The following is a 22,838-nucleotide window of genomic DNA, read 5'->3' as shown; positions in this document are numbered from 1 at the left end:
CATCCTCCAAAACAATGCTGTCATAGGACTGTCGGAAATGGTGAACCCTCCCCTCCCCTCTTTCACCCCACATGGAATGCTTTCTTTTTCAAGAAAATCACTCAGTTTGTTATTGGTTTGTACCCCCTCCAAATTACCCTCCACGCCTACTCTTGCTTTGATGTTTGATCCTCTCATTTCTTTATGCTCCCATTGACTAATCAATAATTCTCCTCTTTTCTGCCCCATAAACTAAAACAATAAGACAAATAAGAAGTGAAACCAATTCTTAAATAATACACTTTGTGATAGATCCCACCGGCTCTTCGAACTATTGTAATTTTTTTTGAGATCTTAGCAGGATAGTTTCTGAAATATGTCGTTTTGATTTGAAATGCTTGATCCATGAATGTAACATACTGATAATTAATCATAAATGGTATGATCACCTCACTAATGTTCTTACCAACTAAATTGAGCGCCAGAAACAAATAGTACAATTTTGTCAATATGTTTCTTGAAGAAGTTCATAGAAAGAAATACTCATTGAAACGAGGTCTTATTTTCACTCAATTTCATACTTGATACTTCCATTGCTTACACACTATTTTTGCTGTGGACCGTGGCGTGGAGGGATGAAAACGTGGTCCAAGCAATGGTAAGACAGAGAAGACTAAGGACCTAAGAGGCATGGTACTAGTAGTCCTTAGTTTTAGTGCATTCATTCACGATCCGCATTGGATCAGAAAGTTGGTTGCGTCGTTATCAACATCAAAGGGCCTGTCCCCACCCCATACGTCCAGGCCCAGAAGCTAGCTAATCATATGCTGTATTTACGGCGGTTAAAGACCCAAACTCTGATCTGACCTGACCCCGCCCCCCACTCCCCCTCTCCTGAGGGCTTGGGAGGGCCTCCAATGTGTTTAATGGTGGTTCACGACTTCCAGGCTATAACTGACAATTTTATTTTTTTTTGATAAAAAGCAAATTTCATCGACCAATTGCTAAAAATCGTCCGGTACGATTTGATTTGTATCACTGCTTAGGACAAATATGCACTAGAAATAATATATTAGATCTGAAATTTGACAGATACAGTAGATTTGAAAAATTTTTGAATTGATCTGAAATATATAAGAAATTTTAACAATTTTGTTGGTTATTTAATTTTGACCAAACTTGAGTTCTATAACAAAATCCTACAAAATTTTTTTAATGAACTTTAAAAAAAGCAATTAACTGTCAGCTCAAATGGGCTAAAAATGAAAAGATATAATTGTTCCTATAATTAAACTTGAAAAATTTAATAATACAGCAGTGAAACCTTTTCAAGATTTGAGGAGCAATATTTTATATTTATCCTTAGCTCATTTATTTGATAGGTCAATTGCTTCAAGGCCGTTTAACATCGGTAGGGTTTCAGCTTACAACTTAAAATTTTGGTCAAAGTTATTAATTAAACAATAAACAAGAGTTGATGGAAGTTCTCATTTGAAACAAAATTTTCAATTTGGGCGATTTGATTGGGACTTATTCACTTTCAGGGGTTGAATCTACAATTTGGTCAACTTAAGAGGGCCAAACCGAAGTCCATTCTATCACAAGTAGCCGTGGAGGAGTGGAAGTAGGAGAAGAGACCCGTGGCCCCTGGGATCCAATTTAATGCGTAACGACAAACAAGGTGATTTGCGGTTTCAATTTCAATGCTCAGTTTTGTCCTAAACAATAAACATGCATGGTTACGTATCTAAACATGAAGAAAAATTGGATCTAATTATCAACTCTTAAATCAATCTACTCCCAAAAAAAAAAAAAAAACTGTTAAAATCAATCTAATTCTTCATGGCCTTGATTGTCGCATTATGCTGACTTCCCTTAGTGCTCGAATGTTACGTGCACTGACTTCCTTAAATAATTGAATTGATAATTGCGGAGACATCATGTCTTGTATTTCTAGTTTTACCAATTTTGCTTGTCCCAATTCTTCAACTTTGTCTTTTACCTATTTATTTTATTTTTTGCTTTACACAGGAGCACCCATTTTGTTTAGTAGGTTTTTATATCTATTAGTCCCTTATACATAGTTTCTTTAGATTCCCTCCCCTTAGATTAGAACAGATTAGATTATAAAAATATTATCGTTGACGTAAAAAAGAAAAACAATGGCATTTTCTTTAAGTAGAACTGATTATCAATTTCTTTTGCACTTGAAGAGATATCCCTACGATTTTAAAAATCAAAGGAGAAGTCCATGTTCATCTAGTGAAAGTGACTCTTATTATAGTCTCAACCATTATTCGGCCAAAAAAAACCCATTTTTGGCCAAGGAAGAAGAAAATGGTTGCCCTCCCTTCACAACAAAGTTTTTTTTTTGTAACCCGGAACATGTCCCGACTCGAATCACTTTGGATCCGATCTGACACACCAAATCAGAGGAATACGCTGCGGCCTCACACGACGCATCCCAAGCGAGTCACGAGGGTTCAAATTCAGAGTAAGATTCGAAATCATGACCAAATGAATTCTAAAAGTTCGCTTACCACTGAACTACCCTTATGGGGGCACCCTTCACAGTAAAGTTACTAAATAATTATGAGTTTTTATCAAACTCATTACTAAACTAAGTAGGCTATTACTTATCGGTTGTTTTTTTTTTATTACTAAAATTCATTGCTGTAAAGTTACTAAATATTTTATGAGTTGTTATCAAACTCGTTACGGTTTTCTAATTTATCATGCTCATAATGAGAGTGATCGTAAAACTTGAGCCAAACGGCTCTTAGGCGTCAGCAGTCAGCACCAATGACTATGAGTAGGACCCCTTTCCCGCTTTGAGATGGAAATGCAAAAGAAAAGGAAAAAAAAAACTGAATAATCTTCGATCTGATTCGGGCCTTCAGGCTTGAGGTTATGACGTCAAATGCTATATACGGGCAACTCAGCCCAACCTCAATTGGGTTGTCAAACCTGAGCTTGGCTTGATTGTTCCAGCAACTCAGGGTAGGACGCAGTTATATCTAGTATAGGGCTAAGCTGGGCTTAGCCTTGCCCCAAATTGTAATGTCCAGGTTCAATGGAGACGATCTCGGGACGAGCTAAACACGGTCCAATCCTAATAAGTCATACACTAATTTCTCATAACCCGAATCCAGATGGTCTAAATCTTCTTACGCTAAAGCTGCAAGCGATTCAACATCAAAGCATCCATTTAACCGAGGACCTATAAACCATAGCTATCTTTATAACATCACTTTTTGTACCCCGCCCCGTCGTGCATCGAATATAACCTCGTCAAAGGCATTAGATGAATCAAACCATTTGATACTCGAATCGAGTTTGATTTGTTAAGACATCTATCAAACTCGATTCGCCGATTAATTAAGTCAAATTTGAATCTTGTTTCATGTTCAATAACATTTAAACTCAATAAAAAGTTCGTTCAATCTCAGTTCGGCAAACAAGCAAGCCAAATTTGAACAAAAGTTCAAATTGTTAAAATAATTAAACAAATTTGAACATTAGGGCGTTCAAGTTGATTAGATTCGTTTACTCCAACTATCAGAAGCAGCTGGAGACACCTATATAATTCTTGCTTCTTGTTTCTCTCTCCGTCTAACCATCTTGGTGTTCAGTTGTTCCATTCTTCAGGGAGGTTACCTCATTTGCCTTTGCCCTTTTCCAGCTTGAGGAGCAAACGAAGGCTAACAAGCGAGCAGTAGACCAAGTGGCACGTACATACAATCACATGTACATAGCAACTGAATGATACAGTTCGGAGAACTTAAAGTCAGACTCTTGGATTAAGTTGGCCTTGTAAACAAATCAATTAAGTTTTTCTAAATAATTCTTTAGTTACTTGTGCTGGTCTAGATTTATGAACTGGTATAGTGTAAAATGGCCTCCTAAATGCTTATCGTTTGATAAAGTAAGATTTGGCAGCCAAATGTGTAAAGGATGATGTGGAGGCCAATTGTGGATTTGTCCACCTGGGCACCGTCTTGGGGAGCAGGGGAGCCTGGACTCCCTGGTGGTGCTTGGAGGGGGGGCTAGCTCAATGGGTACCAGGATTTCAACCCAAAGACCTTTAAGGTCAAGGGTTCGAATCCTGGGGAGGCCCCCCTCCAAGCACTACCAGGGAGTCCAGGCTCCCCTGCTCCCCAAGACGGTGCCGAGGTGGACAAATCCACAATTGGCCTCCACAAAAAGGAACTAGCCCAATGGGTACTAGGACTTCAACCCAAAGACCTTTAAGGTCAAGGGTTCGAATCCTGGGGAGGCCCCCCTCCAAGCACCACCAGGGGAGCCTGGACTCTTTTGTGGAGGCCAATTGTGGATTTGTCCACCTCGGCACCGTCTTGGGGAGCAGGGGAGCCTGGACTCCCTGGTGGTGCTTGGAGGGGGGCCTCCCCAGGATTCGAACCCTTGACTTTAAAGGTTCTTGGGTTGAAGTCCTAGTACCCATTGGGCTAGTAGTCTTGGGGAGTAGGGGAGCCTGGACTCTCTGGTGGTGCTTGGAGGGGGACCTTCCCAGGATTCGAACCCTTGACCTTAAGGGTCTTTGGGTTGAAGTCCTGGTACCCATTGGGCTACCTGGTACCCATTGAGCTACTAGCCCAATGGGTACCAGGACTTCAACCCAAGAACCTTTAAGGTCAAGGGTTCGAATCCTGGGGAGGCCCCCCTCCAAGCACCACCAGGGAGTCCAGGCTCCCCTGCTCCCCAAGACGGTGCCAAGGTGGACAAATCCACAATTGGCCTTCACAGATGACACTGCAGCGTTGCGAGCCAGGGAGGCTACAAAAGATGGGGATTTCCTTCCTGCCGGCTTTTTAGTTTGGATCCCCATTTGTATGAACGTTTGAAACTAAGAAGATCCTCAGAATCTTGGCTTGAAAAGCTGGGATATTTTGCCTGGTGGATTAAAAAGGAGGGTTCTTCACATTTGACAGCAGCGTGATAGCAATTAGTCTCCAAATGTCTACTGAAATCTTGCCAGTACAAGAAAAGTCGAAAAGGTGAGGGAGGGTCCAGAAAACCAGCTCATATAGCATTTCTCTCATATCATGGTTTATGCCTTGTCAGACACCTTCAACTTTTGGCTAGGACATCTTCACCTTTTCTTTAGAAATTTCATTCTCTTCTCCCACTTTGAATTTTCTAATTTTATATACTTTACTTATTGCATTCTAGATCCTTTCTTTAACCTCAAAGATTCCTTCTTTTCCTAATTCAAGAAAACGATATATTCCCATGTTCATACCAAAACACCAAAGCGACTAGAAAACGCGTCACTGATATCTACCTTTCAAAGATGTCAAGCCACGGGCTTCATATACATATGTCCTTTTAATTTGTTGCATACTCTTGTATATAGCGGGTGCAGAGTGCTTTCGGTCAAGACGGAGCCAAAAAATGCATGAATTCAAGTATGAAGAACTTGTTCAAGCAACTGAAAACTTCTCTCAATCGCGACTTGTCGGTAAAGGGAGCCATGGCCATGTTTACAGAGGCATTCTGAAGAGAAATGGTTGCCAACATGATCAGCTTGTGGCCGTAAAGAAGCAATCACTAGGCCTTCAAAAGCTTCGAGACAATTCGAAACTCGAAAATGAAGTGCACATCTTATCATCACTGTCCCATAATCCATACGTGATCAACCTTCTTGGCATCAGTCATGACTCTTCCAACAACAAAGTTCTTGTCATGGAATACATGCCTAATGGAACCCTTCATGAAATGCTCCGCAGCCCCGTTGGGGCGTCCTCCTGTCCCCCGCCAACATGGCCAAAACGCGCCCAAATAGCTCTCCAGATAGCCAAAGCCGTGCAGTTTCTTCATGAAGCAAGGCCACCAATTGTTCACAGGGACATTAAATCAGCCAACATTTTGTTCGACTCGGATTGGAATGCTAGGTTGGCTGATCTTGGGCTTGCGATTAGAATGAATCATGACTCCCTGAACCGGCAAATTGACTCACTGAACCGACCAGCCGGGACTATCGGTTACCTGGACCCTGCTTACACTGTTCCTAGCAAGTTAAGCACCAAAATTGACGTATTCAGCTTTGGAGTGTTATTGCTGGAAATTATATCTGCCAGAAAAGTGATGGATGTTTCGAGATCACCATCTTCAATTGTTGAGTGGGCAATTCCGTTGATCCAAAAGGATCAGATTGTGGAAATATCTGATCGAAGGGTCCCTATTTCGCGATTTACAGAAGGCCTGATTAGGAACATGCTGAGCATTGCTGGAAGGTGTATAAATTTTAGAGAAACTGATCGCCCGTCAATGGGAGAAATTGTCAGCGAGTTGGAGAACTGCATTGTTGAACCGATTAGATTTCCAGTATGGATGAATCTCCTAAGGAGTCTCATTCAAAGGAAAATCGGTACCAGCAAGAGCAAGACTGCAGCTAGAGCCGCAACCAGTATTGTTTGTGCACCACATCAAGAAAATGGTCATGCTGATATTTCAAGAGGGAAATTGCTGCTAAGGGAAATATTGGCTGATATTTCTTAAAAAAAAAATAAAACGAGACGAGGGATTTTCTTTTCTTGAGCCAACATGAACTCAACTGAGTCAGGTGATCGAGTTTGGCAATTGGAAAGTCAATGATCATCCTAATCCATTGTACAAAAAAGGTTGGTCCTGCAGGATATTCTCCCCAAGCGCAAGATTATCAAAAGTTGTTGGCAATCGGAATAACAGATAGCTTTATCGTAAAGCCTCGTTGATCCATGCTGATGTCCTTAGATTTGCTTGTTTCCACTTTAATTTTTTGTGGGGGAAATCTTTGTTGATTTCCTTCTTTGTAATTTACTGCTTGTAGTTTTCCTGAGGAGAAATTTGACGAGTACTGGAATACCTTTCCTATAGCTCCTCAAGTCTCAGCACTTGCTCTCTTTTCCCATGAACAAGTTTCAGCACATTTTTATTTGGCAAACATAGTATAGATATGAGGAATTAGACATCAGACATGAAAATGTCAACTAAAATTTGGTATAACTAAACAATTGGCAAAAAAACAAAGGGCTGGCGGTCAACAACTTGTTTGGCATCATGAAGTCAACTACGGCCATAATTTTGGACAAATTTAAAGGAGCATATTTTTCAACACTGGCCTTGTGTGGTGAGATATTAAAATTGGTAAAGCAATGAGTCATTTTCATTAATTTTCCGCGACCTGAATATTGTTTCATCATGTTTGGTTCTATTATCAACCCCAAGCAACCCTCGTCAAAGTTTGGTAAATAACCTTTGTGAATTCTGATTATAGGTACATGGGGAATTTGGAAATTTATCCGTCACCTGTAGGAGAAAAATAATCTAAATGCTTCTTGATACACGAACTACAAAAATAAAAATAAAAATAAGCAAGACTTTAAACGCTGTAATTAACTCTCCTCGCAAGAACTTTGACGAAGAGCCAGTTATCCTTTTAATGTTTGATATCACTATCAATTTTCCTCATAATATTACATTTTAGTCATTTTACCCCTTACCCCCTTAGAGGATTGATAGTGGCTAATAGTTCGAACTTTGAGAAGTAAAACAAAGGAATGGAATTTTCTTTTTCTAATGGAAGCTTCTGTTTGCTGATCACATCTTTTAAAAAAAAAAAAGGAAGAAGAGGAGGAAGAAAACCTTTAAATTAATGTAATCGAATGTCAAACAACTGGATTTGTATGGATCTCTTCTTGTTTAAGGCATCTACTCAGTCCGAGCTTCCTTTCATCTAGGATGCATCTCAGATCCTTGACCGCATCGAGTTGTCTTTTTTTTTTTTTTTTTTGCTAATGTTGTGACTTTAGAAACGGAGCAAAGGTCTCTTCCTGATCAAGTAACGGTGCTCCCACCGATTCTTAAAAACCAGAAAGATTAACATAGGTTTGTTCTCGATTACATAGTCAAAATATTTTCTTTCTTTCAAATTGTTATGGTCGAAACATTAGTATATATACTCGAAAATTACAGTAGAAATTACACATTTTTTGGTTTGTTATTCAATGTAATATATATTTCTGGATATATTTGAGTTTATATATTTTTGCACCTAACTAAAGCCTGTTTGGTACTCTAGTTTTTTACCAAGTTTTTTAGTTACTAGTTTTTTAACAACTTTTGCTACAGGAACCCTAAAAAACGTTCCAAAATTTTTTACCTACACACTTCAAAAATCTATTCACAAAAAATTTTCCAAAAACTTTAATTCCTCCCTCACCCAACCCACCACACCAGCCACTACCTCCACCACCTCTCCCGGCGCTGGTCACCTATTCCGGTGCCGGTAACCTCAAAAAAAATTTTTGAGTCCCTCACCCTCACCCCCTCTCCCTCCCCCGCCACCCTCCCCCTCTTGCTAGGTGCGATCTGGTCGCGTGACCAGATCGCAAAGGGGGAGGGGGAGGGGGCCTGCGATCTGGTTTGCGGTCTGGTCCTAGATCGCAGAGCAGAGAGGGGGAGGGTGGCGGAGGGGAAGAGGGGAAGAGGGGAGGGGAGGGAGGGAGAGAAAAAGCAAAAAAAAAAAAAAATGCACAGCTGCCGGCCTTCCTCGGACGTCGGAGTGCCAGGTTGAGGGGAGAGGAGAGGGAGAGGGGAGAGGGGAGGAAAGGGGGAGAGTGGGCAGAGGGGGTGGTGGGCCTAGGGGGGTGGCGGGCAGAGGGGAGAGGAAAGGAATGGCGGAAAAGTTTAGGGGTGGCGGGGGAGGGAGAGGGAGGGGGGGAGAGGAGAAAAGCAAAAAAAAAAAAAGAAGAAGAAGAACAGAGGTGGTGTTGGCGGAGGTGCTGGAGATGGGAGACAGAGGAGAGGTAACGGGGAAGGGGGAGGGGGAAGGAAGAAGAAGAAGAAGAGGAGAGGAAAGAAAAGAAAAAGGAAAGAAAGAAAAAGAAAAAGAAAGAGAAAGAGAAAAAGAAAGAGAAAAAAGAAAAGGAAAAAAAAATGTTTTTCACCTTACAAAAACTTCTACAAAATTTTTTCAAAAACTTCTACAGTGCACTACAGTAAAGTTTTAGACAAACTCCCAAAAAACTCAGATTCCAAACAGACTCTTAGAAGTTTTTTTCTAAGTTGTTTCTGCTTAGGTAATTAGTAATTGTACAATTTTCTTTTATAACAAGATTTTCATATAGACATCTTCCAATCCCTCGCAATTCTAGAGTAACTGGTGACAATTTAGTCACCTTTTCGTCATATATAACGTTGTACATAAATAAACTACGAAAAATATTTCATAGATGTAGGTTTAGATTCCGTGATATATAACGTTGATTTCAATTTGAAGCATTTTTTTCATGCAAGTGATATTTATCGTTCAGAGTATAATACAAAGTGCAATCAATTGGGTAGTTTTTGGGGTGAAACATGCCTAGATTGGTTAATCAATGGCTTAACCACCTCACTTAAATGTCAAAGGCTTCACTATTTAAGTATTCATAGGTATTGTAATCTCTAAATCTTTTGCTTTATAAGCTTTAAGTTGCTAAATTTGGAAAGTTGAGGGATGGAAACTAAGAGCTTTAGCCATTAGAGTTCCAAGGTAACAACCAACATGAATTCTTGTTGGCCTCAACAACTGCCAAGACATTCATAATACTGAATTTCCAACTTAGAATCACCAAAGTACCACATTTGATTATGTCCAATTCTATCTTGTTTTCTTGTTTAGAGCAATCAAAAATATATGTTCAAATAGAGAAATACACTTTTTAACTTTAATGCACGTGTGTCCTTAGTTTTTTTTTTTGGTAACGCACTTAAAGAAATTTCCACAAGTGATAATATTCAATCTGAGAAAGCATGGAAGGATTGCATCAATAAACCAATTTGTTTATTCAATTTGTTAAAAATTACTTAAAATCTTTTATTGCTGCTTGTCATAAGTTCAAAAAAAGAGTTTTGGTAATCAATAGCTGTTGAGGTTATTTTTTTTTTCAACTCCAGTAATAGACTTTTGTTGATTAATTAAACCTAATCCCAGATTAAACTCCAAAAGCTGTTGAGGTTATTGGCCGGGAACTTCTTGTCTCGGCAGATCAGGGCTTGAACCTACGTTTAAAAAAAAAAGAAAAGGAAAGAGTTATGATAAGTTGTACAACTAGCCCCGAAAAAAAAAGTAAAAATAATAAATACTATGGGGATGGGGTTGTACGTAATTAGATAGGAAGAGGACTAATTTGAAGGATCCCAAATCTGAGCCCTCAAAAGTACAATTACCCGAAAATGGTTAAAAGTATTTTTTTGTCGGCCCGTAAACCGGTTCAGTCACCATCCTGCAGCCGGTCCGAGTTAAATGTCCATCAATCCATGGCGAACTACAGTCTATAACTCTCGTAATTAGGGTTCATAAGCTTTTCAATATTTCGTTCCCCATTTCAATTTCCCACTGATTGGAGATTATATTTCTATCCAATTCCACCGTTTTTTCCTTTAATTTTCCCATCTTTTACGTACTCAAAAATGTTTAGAACCCTAGGAGTCAGTCGTAATTAATTTCGTTCACAAGATTACCGGTGGTTAATTGAGGAGATATGGAGACTCACATAACTCACAATTTGTTTGAGAGGCGCCACATAATCAAGTCCAGAGCTCCTGCGGTTAAATGGACCAGAGAATGGTACAAATCCCCTCAACTTCTTATATACGTGTTCATACGTGTTTATGATTTTTTCAATGGCTGCTCTTTTTTTTTTTTTTTTGGTAATTTATATCCATTCGAAATTGTTTATAGTACTTGTTTATAACATTAGATGTTTGATGCATATTTAATGTGAAGAGAAGTGCATAAATTAATTGAGCATGAGAATTTGCATATAGGCTCATGGTCAGTTGGGAGTCGTTCTTGGTGCACCTTTGGACCTCAAGAGTATAGTGATCATGTTGATTTTCGAGGTTCTTATTGGTTTATTAGTTCAAGAGTTTGATAATGTTAACTATTTCAATTTTCGAGGTTCTTATTGGTTTAGTTGGTAAAAAAAATCAGAGTTTGACAGTGTCATTATTCGTTTGGAATGGTTTCTTTTGCCTTTCAATAGTATGGTTTTTGTGATTATGTCGAGTTTTGAAGCTTTTCATGGTTTATTTAGCCTAATAGTTTGGTATGCTCTATTGTATACTGGGTCAAGTGTTTAGTTATTATGTCCATTTTTGAGTTTTTCTTGGTCTGCTTTTTACTACTGGATGGGCTGAATGATGTGTTCTGGTAAACAGCAAATATTTTTTTTCTTGCTTGTGGATGGTATTCTTGTTTAGTAGGGATTTTACTAGGATTTTTGTTTGTTTAAACATAAAGTTTTCTCATCGCTGCATGACTTTTAATCTGACTTAGAATAGTATATGAGAAAATCTTTTTTTCTTGTATATATGTCTAGATGTTTTCTAAATTTGACTTGCTGTTTTCTTAGGGTGCCACAAGACGTTGTTGCAACAGGAGGAAAGTGCCTTCTTCTAAGATGGGTTAATGGTTAGTTTTTGATGGTTTCGCTTGAACAATGATACTATCTGGCAAAGTGGATTAGGATCGACTATTTTAGAAGGCTATAATACATGGCTCGTACTTTTTTTTTTTCCCTTTCAGTTCTCTTACATAATTATCTAATTCTCATTGGTCGTTCTTCTTGCATGTTACTGAAATTCTCACTTCCACATGAATGTTCTTTTGGTTTCTTTAGTTGATTTATTCTTTTTTTTTTTCTTGGACAGACTTGAACAATGTCAGATAGCTTGTGATTGTGTTACATGCCAGCACAGACTTGAATTATGACCATTTGTTTTATCACTTTTGAAGCATGCGGGGCTGTTCTAATTTTTCTTTTACTTCACCTTTTCTTTTATAAGGTGCAGAGGTTGAAAGCTGTTGTGATAGAATGAAACTATGTTTTGTTATTTGGAATGAACACCTTGGGAGATGGTTGTTTTGAATTATTGTATAAAATTGTTATTAATGTCGGAAGTCGATTCCTGTAATTTCCGACAATTTCCATTGGATTTCCACTTTGCATCTTATCAAGGTTTTTAAATGAAAATCCATGAATATTAGGAGTCAAATTTATGATGTGGGATAGATGTTGGCTAACAGCAACTTGAGATTTGTGTCCGTGCAGAAAGCCTGATTCAACCCTTTAACTTTTCTCAATTTCATTAAAAAATTTTAACTTAGCAATACATAGAAAATCCTGAGGAACTACTATTGTGATATGAGGAAATCAGGAGTTAGTTTATCTGAACGGCGAAGGATTTTATTTTCTTTCTACTATGAGCAACTGGGTGTCAGAGGGGTTGATCTCTAAGTGGGATGGTGAGCAGCTAAATTGCTTGGCAGTGAGTAACTTACTCATGGTTGGCAGAGAGCAACTTACTCAGTGAGATAAGATGGCAGATCTAAAAGCTTCAATTAGCTGAGCAAAATTGCTTTTTGCTGTTCTATTACCATTTCTGTGCTGTTGCTCAGTTATCCTTTTGTGTAATGTTTTCTGTGGTCAGCAGCATTTCATCTTCTATATCTTTTTTCTAAGTAACATTTTGCAGATGTAATTCACCTAAACACGTCATTTTTGCATTCTTTTTGTCAAGTGATTTTGACTTGAATTCTTGTCCCTTTTCTTTTAGAGGCCACATTGAAGGCTATCAAAGAGAAGAAAGAACCAGAAGTGCCAGAGCCAGAGCCTGAACCAACAACTGAAGTTCTCTTTCTTTGTAGTTATGAAGGCTGTGGAAAGACATTTATTGATGCAGGAGCCTTGGGGAAGCATTCACACATCCATGGAGAGAGGCAATATGTTTGCCACTATGAGAATTGTGGAAAGGTACTTTAATAAATATTTTCCATCATGCTGGACAATTAACTTTTAGATATAAAACCTTAGTCAAGGATGCGCTGGATCAACTTCATTTCAATTTTAATAAATTTTTCTGTGATTTGCATTGCTCTTCAAGCATTTTGGATTAGTGATTTTAAATTTCTGCTTTGAATTTCAGAATTGTTTCTTTTGTGTGAATCGTGTCGAAGGTTGATTGTTTCTCTTCCGCCCCACCAGCATACTCTCTTTGTAGGAGACCAGATCATTGCCTAAAATCTTGAAATATTGCTTCAGTCTAATTCATGAAAAAATTGAAGAAAATTGTTGAATGATGGCCTCACATTCCTCTTCTTATTTCTCGGTATCGGACTTTTGAATTATGTTGCAGAAATTTTTGGATAGTTCAAAATTGAAGAGACACTTTCTTATTCATACTGGGGAGAGGGATTTTGTCTGTCCGCATGAAGGGTGTGGTAAGGTAATTAAATCTCTTTACTCCTGGAATTGTACCATTACTGTATGACTGCTTTTCTTCTTTTTCCTTTGTTAGTCTTTTTTAAAGTTTGTCCTTGGTCTAATTTTGGTTTACAATTTTTCTTTGATTTATGCTTCTTTGCTATGTTCATGTGTGATCTACCTTAAGTGCATACATCTCTCTTTACTTTTTCCCCTTCAGAATTCTTGTGAACACAAATGATTAGTTTTGCTGAGTTGATAATTATGATTAGAGAAGGGGACATCTACTGACCAGTATTTTTCCGGGCCCTATATGTGAGCCTTTATATGAATGATGAATGACCTGTTTATTTCTGCAACTTGAAGGTTATGAAATGTCAGACTCAATACGACTATCATCACGCTCTTTTGCCTAATTTTGTCCTTTTCTTGGTTTTTTATGCTGCAGGCATTCTCATTGGATTTCAACCTCAGATCACACATGAAAACCCATTCACAGGAGAACTACCATATCTGCCCGTATCCAGATTGTGGAAAGCGATATGCGCATGAGTACAAGCTAAAAAATCATATTGCGACTCATCATGAGAAGGTCTATAACTTCTCTGTTTCCTTCATTTTCTTTCCTATCATATAGTTCTGTCTCTGTCCATGAAGAATTGCTTAGTCATTCTCGTTCTACGGTTCTTGGGAGAATTGGCCAACTCTTCAGATGGTGGTTTTTTGCGATACATGACTTTGTAGGATAATTTTTTTTCTGTGCACGATGATTACACATATATATATGTATGAAGGTTTACCTGTATGAGGTTTTAGCTAGCTTCTGTTTACCTTTTAGTACCTAAATGTATACTGATATGCTTGTTTCTATTGATGTTCCAAAATGTTTTGAATAGCAATGGTTCTACCAAATGACTTGCTTGAGCTGTAGGTGTATATATATCAGATATTATTATGAAACAAGGGTGTTATTGGCTAACCAGGAGATCAGACTCAACATAGGAACGCTAAACAGTTTAATTTTGTTTGACATTTGGGTGAATCTGACAAGAGCAGCTTCTTGAGTTCAAAAATTACAAGTGGCTCTTTCTGAATAGTTATGTGGCAACTGGCAAGACTAAGGTGCTCTTCATGCAAAGTGATTGCATGGATTTTGCAATAGATGTTTGAGAGCTGAGATTTTGTTACTTTTGTAGTTGGACTTCAAACGTTTTCGATTGCTTGTTTGTGCTTCTGTCACAGCTACCAAGGTCTTCAACGTATTCAAGCTTGCTGTCATTTGGATCTGAGTTTGTGACAAAGCATATATGTGTGTTTTTGTATGTTAGTAGTTGCTTTTAAGCACTCTCTATGGTGCTGATAATGGTCCTCATTTCTGCAGAATATGGTAGAAACTCCAAAATATGCCCTGCCACCAGAGAAGCCAGTGAAAACTCCAAAATCTTCAACAGCAGCTTATAGCTCCGCGTCATCAGACCGCCCTTATGCCTGCCCTTATGAAGGGTGTGAAAAGGCCTACATCCACGAGTACAAGCTAAATCTTCATTTAAGAAGGGAGCACCCAGGCCATTTTAAGGATGAAACTCCTAAAAATGCCCAATCAACTGCTGAAAATGACATGGATGAAGCCAGCGATCAAGACGCATACGCTGGAAAACGTGGGAACGACAAAATCCAGAAGCAAAGCAAGGCAAAGCCAAGCTTAAAGTTACCTCCAGCAAAAGTTCAACGTAAAAGCTCCTCCAATGCTTCTCCAGCTAATGCAAGTGTTGTGAAAAAACCTTGGCCAGTAAAAGAAGAAGTATATGATGAGGAAGATAGTGAAGAAACAGAAGAGGAACGCGAAAATGTCGGGGACGGTTGGAGGTATGCCGAAAATGAAGACGATGACGAAGAGACGGAGTATGAGGACTGAATTAGCTGATATACACATACGTCTATTCTATGCACATAATTTGGTGTTTGCCTCGTCTTGTCTGGAACGAACTTCATGTCGTCCGTTCTCAGCGTCTGCCTTCAACCAAAAGTTCAAAATTCTGCCTGCTTGAGAGACGCTGTAGAGCTAGTTCGACATGGTCATTCTTTATTTTAACAATTGGATGTAATTTTAGTCAAAAATGTTTTATTACTCGGTGATTATAAATTTGCTGGGTCTCTCACTGTTGAATGACATGACACGGAACTAGTCAACAAATATACTTCTGGGGCGCATTTAATTTGTGAATTAGTTAATTTACCAAAAATAATCTGTAAAAGCATTTAAAATAAAATTTACATACATACATATACATATATAGTATATATGTATTAAATTCATTGACCATGGTATGTTAAAGTAGTATTTACTTTTTATTTTTTGTCAAGAACATAAGTATTTTGCAATGACAAATCTCACTCCATGATAAAACTTTTAACCTCAAGATGGAAATAATACAGAATATTGGTCAAGCACACTAGATTATTTTGTTAGACATTCATCTGAAGATTTATTCAAAATGAGGGAAAAAAAATAAAAAGAGAATAAGAATATTATGTATCAAAATTCAAAATCCGCCAATATACAATCATTGAAATAATTTTGAAAAAACGAATCAGTCAATCCCTGCCCAGAATATATCCCGCCCAGAACGCCTCCTCAAACCATCCTTCATTCATCAACGTAAGCCCACTAGGCCCAATCCAATATCCACTCCAGTCCAACCCAGCGGCCACCTCTCCTCTCATCTCCGACACAACGCCCGCTCCACTGGCTTGCCCTCCGCCATATCCTTTCTCCTTTCTTACGGAAGCTTCAGTCGGCCTTCTCGTTCCCCTTGCTCAAGGGTTCTTTAGGAGACAAAGTTTAGCGCCTAAATACTGGTATGGAGATTGGTTTCTTAGTATTGTTTTTGGTGTATTTTTTGTTACATTGATTTGGTCGGATTGATTTTGCCTATCAATAATGTTTCTGGGATGTTCTTCAGGAGACAGAATTTATACAACTCCCTTTCTGTTAATTAATGTTGTAAAATTTTACATGGTCCAGAATGCTTTTATAGTCTCCGAAAGTGTTGCTGGTTCCTTTGATCTTTATTGATTTATTTGTTGCTTCTTTTTTTTTTTAATCATCTGTGCAATTTACCGATTTAAGTTACACGGATGTAGATTATGTTATTTGAATACCTAGAGGCTGGCTCATCATGCTTTTAGTCCTGATAAAGATTACTATATGCTGTTATTATTTCCAAGTTAAGCATTATTTCCGTCGTAAGAAGCATAATTTAAATACTAGCATCAAGTTTGTAACTTGTCCTTACTTCTTGCCATCGACGTACCTTGGTTATATCTGAGCTCATACAAATCTTCACATGTCATACGTACAGTTCGTAGCCCCAATGAATAAAGGAGGGGTAGGAGGAGTTGGTCTTGGAAGCGGTGGAGGAGGCGGGCCAACTGCTGCTGCAGCCGCTGCAGCTGCTCAAAAGCAGAAGACCTTGTTGCAGAGAGTTGATGCTGACATTGGAAACATAGTTGACAATTTTAGTTTCCTTGTTAATGTTGCCCGGGTAATCTTACTCTCTCTCTCTCTCTCTCTCTCTGTTCCACAGGATGCTTATTCTTGGCAGAATAGTGTTGAGGCAGTTTAGGAAGAGTCTAATTTTGATTTCACATTATAGTGTCACATAATGTGATAGATTTAGAGGGCTGCTAGTTCTCCCACTGACTACTTCAAATTCTTTCTCCATGGTGTCTACTAAGTTTCGGAACTTGATATGAGAATTGGACTTGTTACAGTTTACTTCCTGCAGTGGTATCTTGATAATCACCCAAAAACACCCTAATAAAGCGTAAATAAAACTTAGGAGAAACTTGTCAAGACCCCACTTCAGAACTATGACCTGAAAGGAGGGGAAATGACTGAAAACATTGGCAAATTTGTTTCCTGGGCACATATTCACCTTGTAGATTTTGTTTCTTTGAGGATGGCACAAGGCTCACTGTCATCGCATGGCCGATGGATGGTATAACCTCCTAACAAATCTAAATGCGTTTTAGGTGAATGATCCGCCAGTAAGAAATTCCCAGGAAGCTTTCATGATGGAAATGCGTGCAGCCAGGATGGTAAGAAATCTCTTATTTGTTTGACTTTATGCAGGTGTTTATCCTTGAATAGCATTGCTGAATGGACATTACAGATAAGCTACATAGCTAGGGGATGAGATTGAAATTGTAGAAGCTTTCTCAAGGGATTGGAGACTGAAAGATTTATCGTGCTCACCATCTGCTCTTCTTTTGTCAAATCCTTATATTTTGTGTGCGTCTTTGTGGGTCCATTTACCATTAAATTCCATTATCTTTGTTTTTTTCCCCTTCTGTTTACTCTAAAAACAGGTGCAAGCAGCTGACTCATTGCTTAAGTTGGTCTCAGAGTTGAAACAGACAGCAATCTTTTCAGGATTTGCCTCTCTTAACGACCACGTAGAGCAGAGAACAGAGGAGTTTACCCAACAGGCAGAGAAAACAGACGTGATGTTGGCCAGGATTGGAGAGGAGGCTGCTGCTAGCCTAAAAGATCTTGAGTCACACTACTACTCCTCTTCTCAGAGAACAAATATGCCCTTTCCTGCTGATAATTGAAAGAGAGGAATACCACACTCACCTCTGGGCTGCGAGGTCGCTCGAAATGCGTGATTTTGGTAAAACAAAGACGAATGCTGTACATGCAAATTGTATCTTTCTTGAAACGCGGAGGGTTTTCCTTTTGAGGTCCATACTGAGCCTCTGCCGGGAACTATCTTTTGGTTGTGGATGCCTTCAAAAATTAGCTGTATCCTAGAATAGATTACACATTTACGTAGTTGAAAAACTTGTTTCTGAAAATAGTCTAATCAAAACAGAGTGTAAATCTTAGTATGCCGTGGTGGATGCTAGCTATCATATTGGCATTGAATGGTAACTAATTTTAGTCGATGCTAATTGCGAGGTATAATCCGTTTTACCTATTAACATTTTTCTGCTGCCAGTAGTCCCTCAGCCATAGTTGCTTTTAGAAATTCATTATAGATGATCCTCCCCGAATACCCCTTCCCCCCCTCCCCCCCCCTCCCTCTCTTCTCTCAGGCCAAAAAAAGCATCGTCCGTGACTTTTGAGTTATAATGTGCATCATTCCTGTTGTCTCCGAGTTAAGCAAGAAGGTAGGGAAAAGGAGGAGAAACAAATTTAAAAAAAAAGAAAAAGAAAAAGGGAAGAGAATAAAACTATAATAAAAGAAAATTTGAAGAACTATGACGGGCCCTCTTTAACTGATTCATTTTAAGAATTAAGACATTGTTGTCTGTGACAATAAGGTAGATATGCGCTAAAATCACAATGGTGTGGTAGGGCCTAACGGATAAAGAACGTTCGTAGTTCGCTAGTTCAAACTTTAGCCAAGATTCATGTAAAAGTTGTAATCAAAGAAGAAGGTCCAAAATAAATGCATACATCCTGTCTTGTAAATAATTCGAGCATCCTGTGGAAAAGAATGAGGCTCAGCAACTATAGAGAAAGAATCCTAAAAAGATGGATAGAGTGGAGCAAAAGATATGATTCTAAAATAAGAGCCTCTAATCCATGCGTTCTCTAATCCATGCGTTTAATGGGATTTCACGTACTCCTGAACAATATGAAGACCTTCAGTCTCTTCTCCATAATCCTGCAAAATGATTAGATCATCAAGTTTGACGAAATAATTTGCCTTATTCCAGATTAAGGGAGAAAATGGCCGGAGAGGCACCAGGAGCTTAAAAGGGAACCAAAGCATAAGGAAAAAGCCTATCCATTAGACCCGCTTATTATTCAGATATTACCAGCATTTTAGCACAAAGTATGTTTTATAGCTTGCTCTGTCAACAAACACACTTTTTCCCAAATAAGAAAAGAAACTTGCAGCGTTTACTCAATAGTAAGGGGATTAGTCCATAGAGATATCAAATCACAAAATTTACCTTCACAACAATGCAGGAGCAGCCAACTACCTTCCTTGCATTACCTTCAGGATCAATTTTACACAACTGTAGACAATAAACAGAGGGACTGGAATTAATAGAACAACTACTCGTATTCTCAAAGAGGAGTGTTAATCTGAAAAGAACATCAAACTGTTGGCAGTAAGAGAGCACAAACATAGACAGAGCATGCATGCATAGGAATTTAAGAGTCTTTAAGCTTCTTAAAAACTTGCATTCTAGTTATCCAGATAAAAGAAAGGATAGGTCATGCTTAAAGCTTTTAAATTGTAATCTGCAAAAGATAGCTAAAAGTAAGAAATCATTTAGCAAATGATAAGAAATCATTTAGCAAATGCTAATACTTACACCAGCCCATTCACCAAGAGTCTTGGCACTAGGTACTGTAATCAAACTGACATTGTGATCAGCGCAAAGAGCCTTGACCAGTTTTACATAATCTGGCTGGTCACAATCCTCTGCTAAGACACAGAGTTGTGCAGCATGCTTCTCAATTATTTTAGCAGCCTCATGCAGACCTCGAGCAAGCCCTCCATGAGCCTTTGATTTTTTCAATACCAATTGCAGAGCAGTCATGATGTCCATAGGTTCTCCAAGGGCAGGCGCAGGACTCTCTGCAACAACAACATCCTCTCTGTTGCAACAAGGGATACACAAACAGAACCATCATCACATAATTGTAGGGGAAGAAGATCGAAGATACAAAATTAATTGATGAACGTTTCTCCTCCTGCTGATACCGTGAGATAATTGAATGACAACTTCAATAGCATTGGCACAACATGGGACCAAAAACTGGATGCTAGAAGGTTTGCTACAGATACAAAAGTTTGTGGGGCTTGAAAAGCTACTCTTTAGACTGGAGTGGCCCATACTCCCTAAGAGAGACAGACGCAAAACTAACCCAAAAAGTAGTAAAGAAATTGACGAAGTCAAACAATAACAGACCAAGAATTCAGCATATCATAAAACTAACATAACATGATTCAATGGCACTTGAGCTGCACTGCAAGTATGTAGCCAATCATGCGTAAGTTGTTCTCAACCTAATGGTTTCATCAGTCTAGTCAATTGATCTTTCTCAAATGTACTACAAAATAATACCCCTTTTCTTCCAAACCCCATTTGCTTTCTGGGTTCAACCATCCATGCTTTGAAAAAGGAAAAAAAGGCTCGGCATTTACCTAACTAGTTTCAATTAATCGACAGAGGCATAAATTTTCAAGTAAATCAGAATGGCAAAAAATTAAGGAAAGAAAAAAAAAAGAATACAATTTAGACATACCCAGACATTTTGGCAGACCGATATCAAAGTTTAAAAACCTCTATTTCCTGTGACGAGTAGGCAAAAAAAAAAAAAGAAAGTAGATTAAGAAACGATCGGGCAACAAGTAAAAATCCAGCAAATCTGCTCTCGTCATATTCCAAGATTAGTATCTTATGCAAGATAAACATGAACAGAATCTGCCAAATCAAGCATAATATTGTACTATAGAGTAGCGAAGATGGCAGGACCTGGAACTTTTGAGGCAGCAAATCTTCTCAGGCAGGCTGCGTAGAAGAAACAGTAAAGGGAAAGAGGGCCGAGGGGTTTCGAAGGGTTTATAATTCATGCCAAGCGTACAGGAGTAACAGGACCATATTCTTTTGCCGAAATTGCTCAATGGTCCTTGAATTTTTAATATTTTTCCCATTTATGACTTTTCTTGTAAAGTTTGTCATAGTGCACGGAAGCAATTGCTATTTGCTAATCAAAGTAAGGACTGCTAGTTTATCATTGATTAAAAAAAAGTCAACATTTAATTGGATCGTGTGAGTATAAAAACAGTTTATTTTTGTTAAAATGTTGAAATTTAGGGTACTACATTTCTGTTGTCTTGTCAGCAAATACCTCTCTAGATAATCTCCCACGTCCAACCTATATGTCTTGTCAGCAAATACTTTTTAAATTGTCATTTTTCTTAGGGGTGATCTTCATCCTTTGCTTTCTTTTTAACCTTTTTAATCACCTCAACCTCTCAAGTTTCCAGAATAATGATTCTGTTGTTGTCTGTGAAGCAGCTTGTGCTTGATCCGTAACATGTGGTTATTGTTTTGTTACACTATTGGTGCTGCTAGTAATAAAAGCAAAGTAGGAACTAGGAAGCAACAACAGATACAAAATCAGCATGGCTCGTGTGAGTTATAGTAAGCTCTCCAAGTATAACTTTCTATGGAAAATCCAGTAGCTACCAACAACCACATACATGATACAACACGAAATGAAAACTTTGGTGTTTTTTTGTTTTTAATGAAAAATTTTGAGTGAGTTCGGTTTCGATCACTATCATAGGTCAAGAGTATGTTTTAGAAATCATAGATTATTTATAGAAATTCTTACTACCGCCGCCAACATAACTCTCATATCGATAGGGGGATTCGAACACTTCTTTCTGTGCCACTAGAATGAGCATCTAAGGGCCTCTGTAGTACCTGTCACTGTAGAGTGTAGTTAATAGTTTAGATGAGATTATATCACCTTGATTCGACTTAAATAGTTCATTAATTGCATAATACGATCATACCTGTAACTACATATATCGCCCATCCCGACATTCATACGCAACACATTTAGCAATTAATAAGTAATAAACAAATGAATAGGTTCATATTCACCTAAATTGACGTGGATCTCCATGATTCCTTAGTCCTTTAAGCAGTCACATATGCTTTGACGTTTTCTTTTTTCCTTCTTTTGAGGTGCTTCATCGACAATGTTCGTAGAAAGGAGAAATAAAAAAGGGCAAACCCGAAAAAAAAAAAAGAAGATAAAAGGTAAAGGAGTGATTAGGACCATAGTTTTGCAAGCACGAAAATGTAAATAGTGGTGAGTGAGATAGTGAGAACCACGTATGTGGAGAATGCAAAGCTATGGCCAAGTGTAAAGGCAACCCCTTTGCATGGCTTATTGGTGAAACCTTGGACACCGGCAATTGCTTCTTTATCAGATTGGCACCATCAGTGGGTGCAAAAGTGAGAAAAAAAGCAACTTTGTGTCTCCATCCTATGATATCATTGTATGATTATGCCACTCTATAAACAAGAAAGCTTGAGCAATGTTGGTATCTTTGGAATCTTAGTCATGCCCGGAAACCAAATGACCATTCTACCTTGTAGCTAGAAAGAAGCAAAAGAACTCTACTCCCATTATTCTATGGTTGGCCACATTGTGTAAATTTATTTTTTTCTCTTAATTAAGACTTGTTAAAATTCAGCAATATTATCAAAATTGTGAAAAGCGTTTGTCTAAGTTGGAAACAATCAAACTAAAAAGTTGAGTTGCTAGACAAGTCAAGCTATAGATCATTAACTTTTGACTAATTGGTAGGGTTAAAGCTAGATCATCAACTCTTGATCGTTGCTTCTATTCTTTTTTTTTTTTTTTCAAGCTACAATAATTAATCAAACAAAATCTTATATTATGTGCAACAATTCCTTACTTGGTACTATTATATGTTTTAGCTTGGTGGAGAATTAATTAATTAACCCAATTTATTTGACAAAAGAGCCACCAGCAAAATACCCAACCATGTAAATATCAAAAGGAACACGGGGCAAAGCTGCAAAATTGGCAATTTTCTT

The 22,838-nt window shown here is 38.2% G+C and overlaps 4 protein-coding genes across 6 annotated transcripts; 3 read left to right on the top strand and 1 right to left on the bottom strand.

Moving 5' to 3' along the window:
- Positions 1–5,247: 5,247 nt before the first annotated feature.
- LOC140036853 (serine/threonine-protein kinase-like protein At5g23170) lies at positions 5,248–6,854 on the top strand. Its single transcript, XM_072079825.1, has one exon. The coding sequence runs from the start codon at positions 5,392–5,394 to the stop codon at positions 6,496–6,498; it is 1,107 nt and encodes a 368-aa protein (XP_071935926.1). The 5' UTR covers positions 5,248–5,391; the 3' UTR covers positions 6,499–6,854.
- Positions 6,855–10,360: 3,506 nt separating this feature from the next.
- Positions 10,361–15,401, top strand: LOC140036852 (zinc finger transcription factor YY1-like). Of its 2 annotated transcripts, XM_072079822.1 has the most exons (6): positions 10,361–10,591; positions 11,379–11,437; positions 12,583–12,779; positions 13,162–13,251; positions 13,678–13,821; positions 14,611–15,401. In XM_072079822.1, the coding sequence occupies exons 1-6, from the start codon at positions 10,506–10,508 to the stop codon at positions 15,142–15,144; spliced, it is 1,110 nt and encodes a 369-aa protein (XP_071935923.1). In that variant the 5' UTR covers positions 10,361–10,505; the 3' UTR covers positions 15,145–15,401. The 2 variants fall into 2 exon arrangements, with proteins under 2 accessions (XP_071935923.1, XP_071935925.1); XM_072079824.1 differs by lacking the exon at positions 13,162–13,251.
- A 512-nt stretch (positions 15,402–15,913) lies between these two features.
- LOC140036851 (mediator of RNA polymerase II transcription subunit 22a-like) lies at positions 15,914–18,185 on the top strand. The gene is made up of 4 exons (XM_072079821.1): positions 15,914–16,088; positions 16,592–16,774; positions 17,265–17,330; positions 17,601–18,185. Exons 2-4 carry the CDS (start codon positions 16,604–16,606, stop codon positions 17,844–17,846), a joined length of 483 nt encoding a protein of 160 aa, XP_071935922.1. The 5' UTR covers positions 15,914–16,088; positions 16,592–16,603; the 3' UTR covers positions 17,847–18,185.
- A 438-nt stretch (positions 18,186–18,623) lies between these two features.
- On the bottom strand, positions 18,624–20,926 carry LOC113731896 (small ribosomal subunit protein eS12). 2 transcript variants are annotated; one of them, XM_027257402.2, is made up of 5 exons: positions 20,733–20,863; positions 20,503–20,549; positions 19,566–19,851; positions 19,197–19,262; positions 18,624–18,904 (listed from the first exon to the last, which is right to left on the bottom strand). In XM_027257402.2, the coding sequence occupies exons 2-5, from the start codon at positions 20,508–20,510 to the stop codon at positions 18,845–18,847; spliced, it is 420 nt and encodes a 139-aa protein (XP_027113203.2). In that variant the 5' UTR covers positions 20,511–20,549; positions 20,733–20,863; the 3' UTR covers positions 18,624–18,844. The 2 variants fall into 2 exon arrangements, with proteins under 2 accessions (XP_027113203.2, XP_071935921.1); XM_072079820.1 differs by lacking the exon at positions 20,503–20,549 and having other exon boundaries at positions 20,733–20,926.
- Between the last annotated feature and the right edge of the window lie 1,912 nt (positions 20,927–22,838).

The sequence above is a fragment of the Coffea arabica genome, chromosome 2e, assembly GCF_036785885.1.
Source record: "Coffea arabica cultivar ET-39 chromosome 2e, Coffea Arabica ET-39 HiFi, whole genome shotgun sequence".
In the NCBI taxonomy this organism is placed as follows: domain Eukaryota; kingdom Viridiplantae; phylum Streptophyta; class Magnoliopsida; order Gentianales; family Rubiaceae; genus Coffea; species Coffea arabica.
This window is presented reverse-complemented; position numbering and strand designations above follow the sequence as displayed.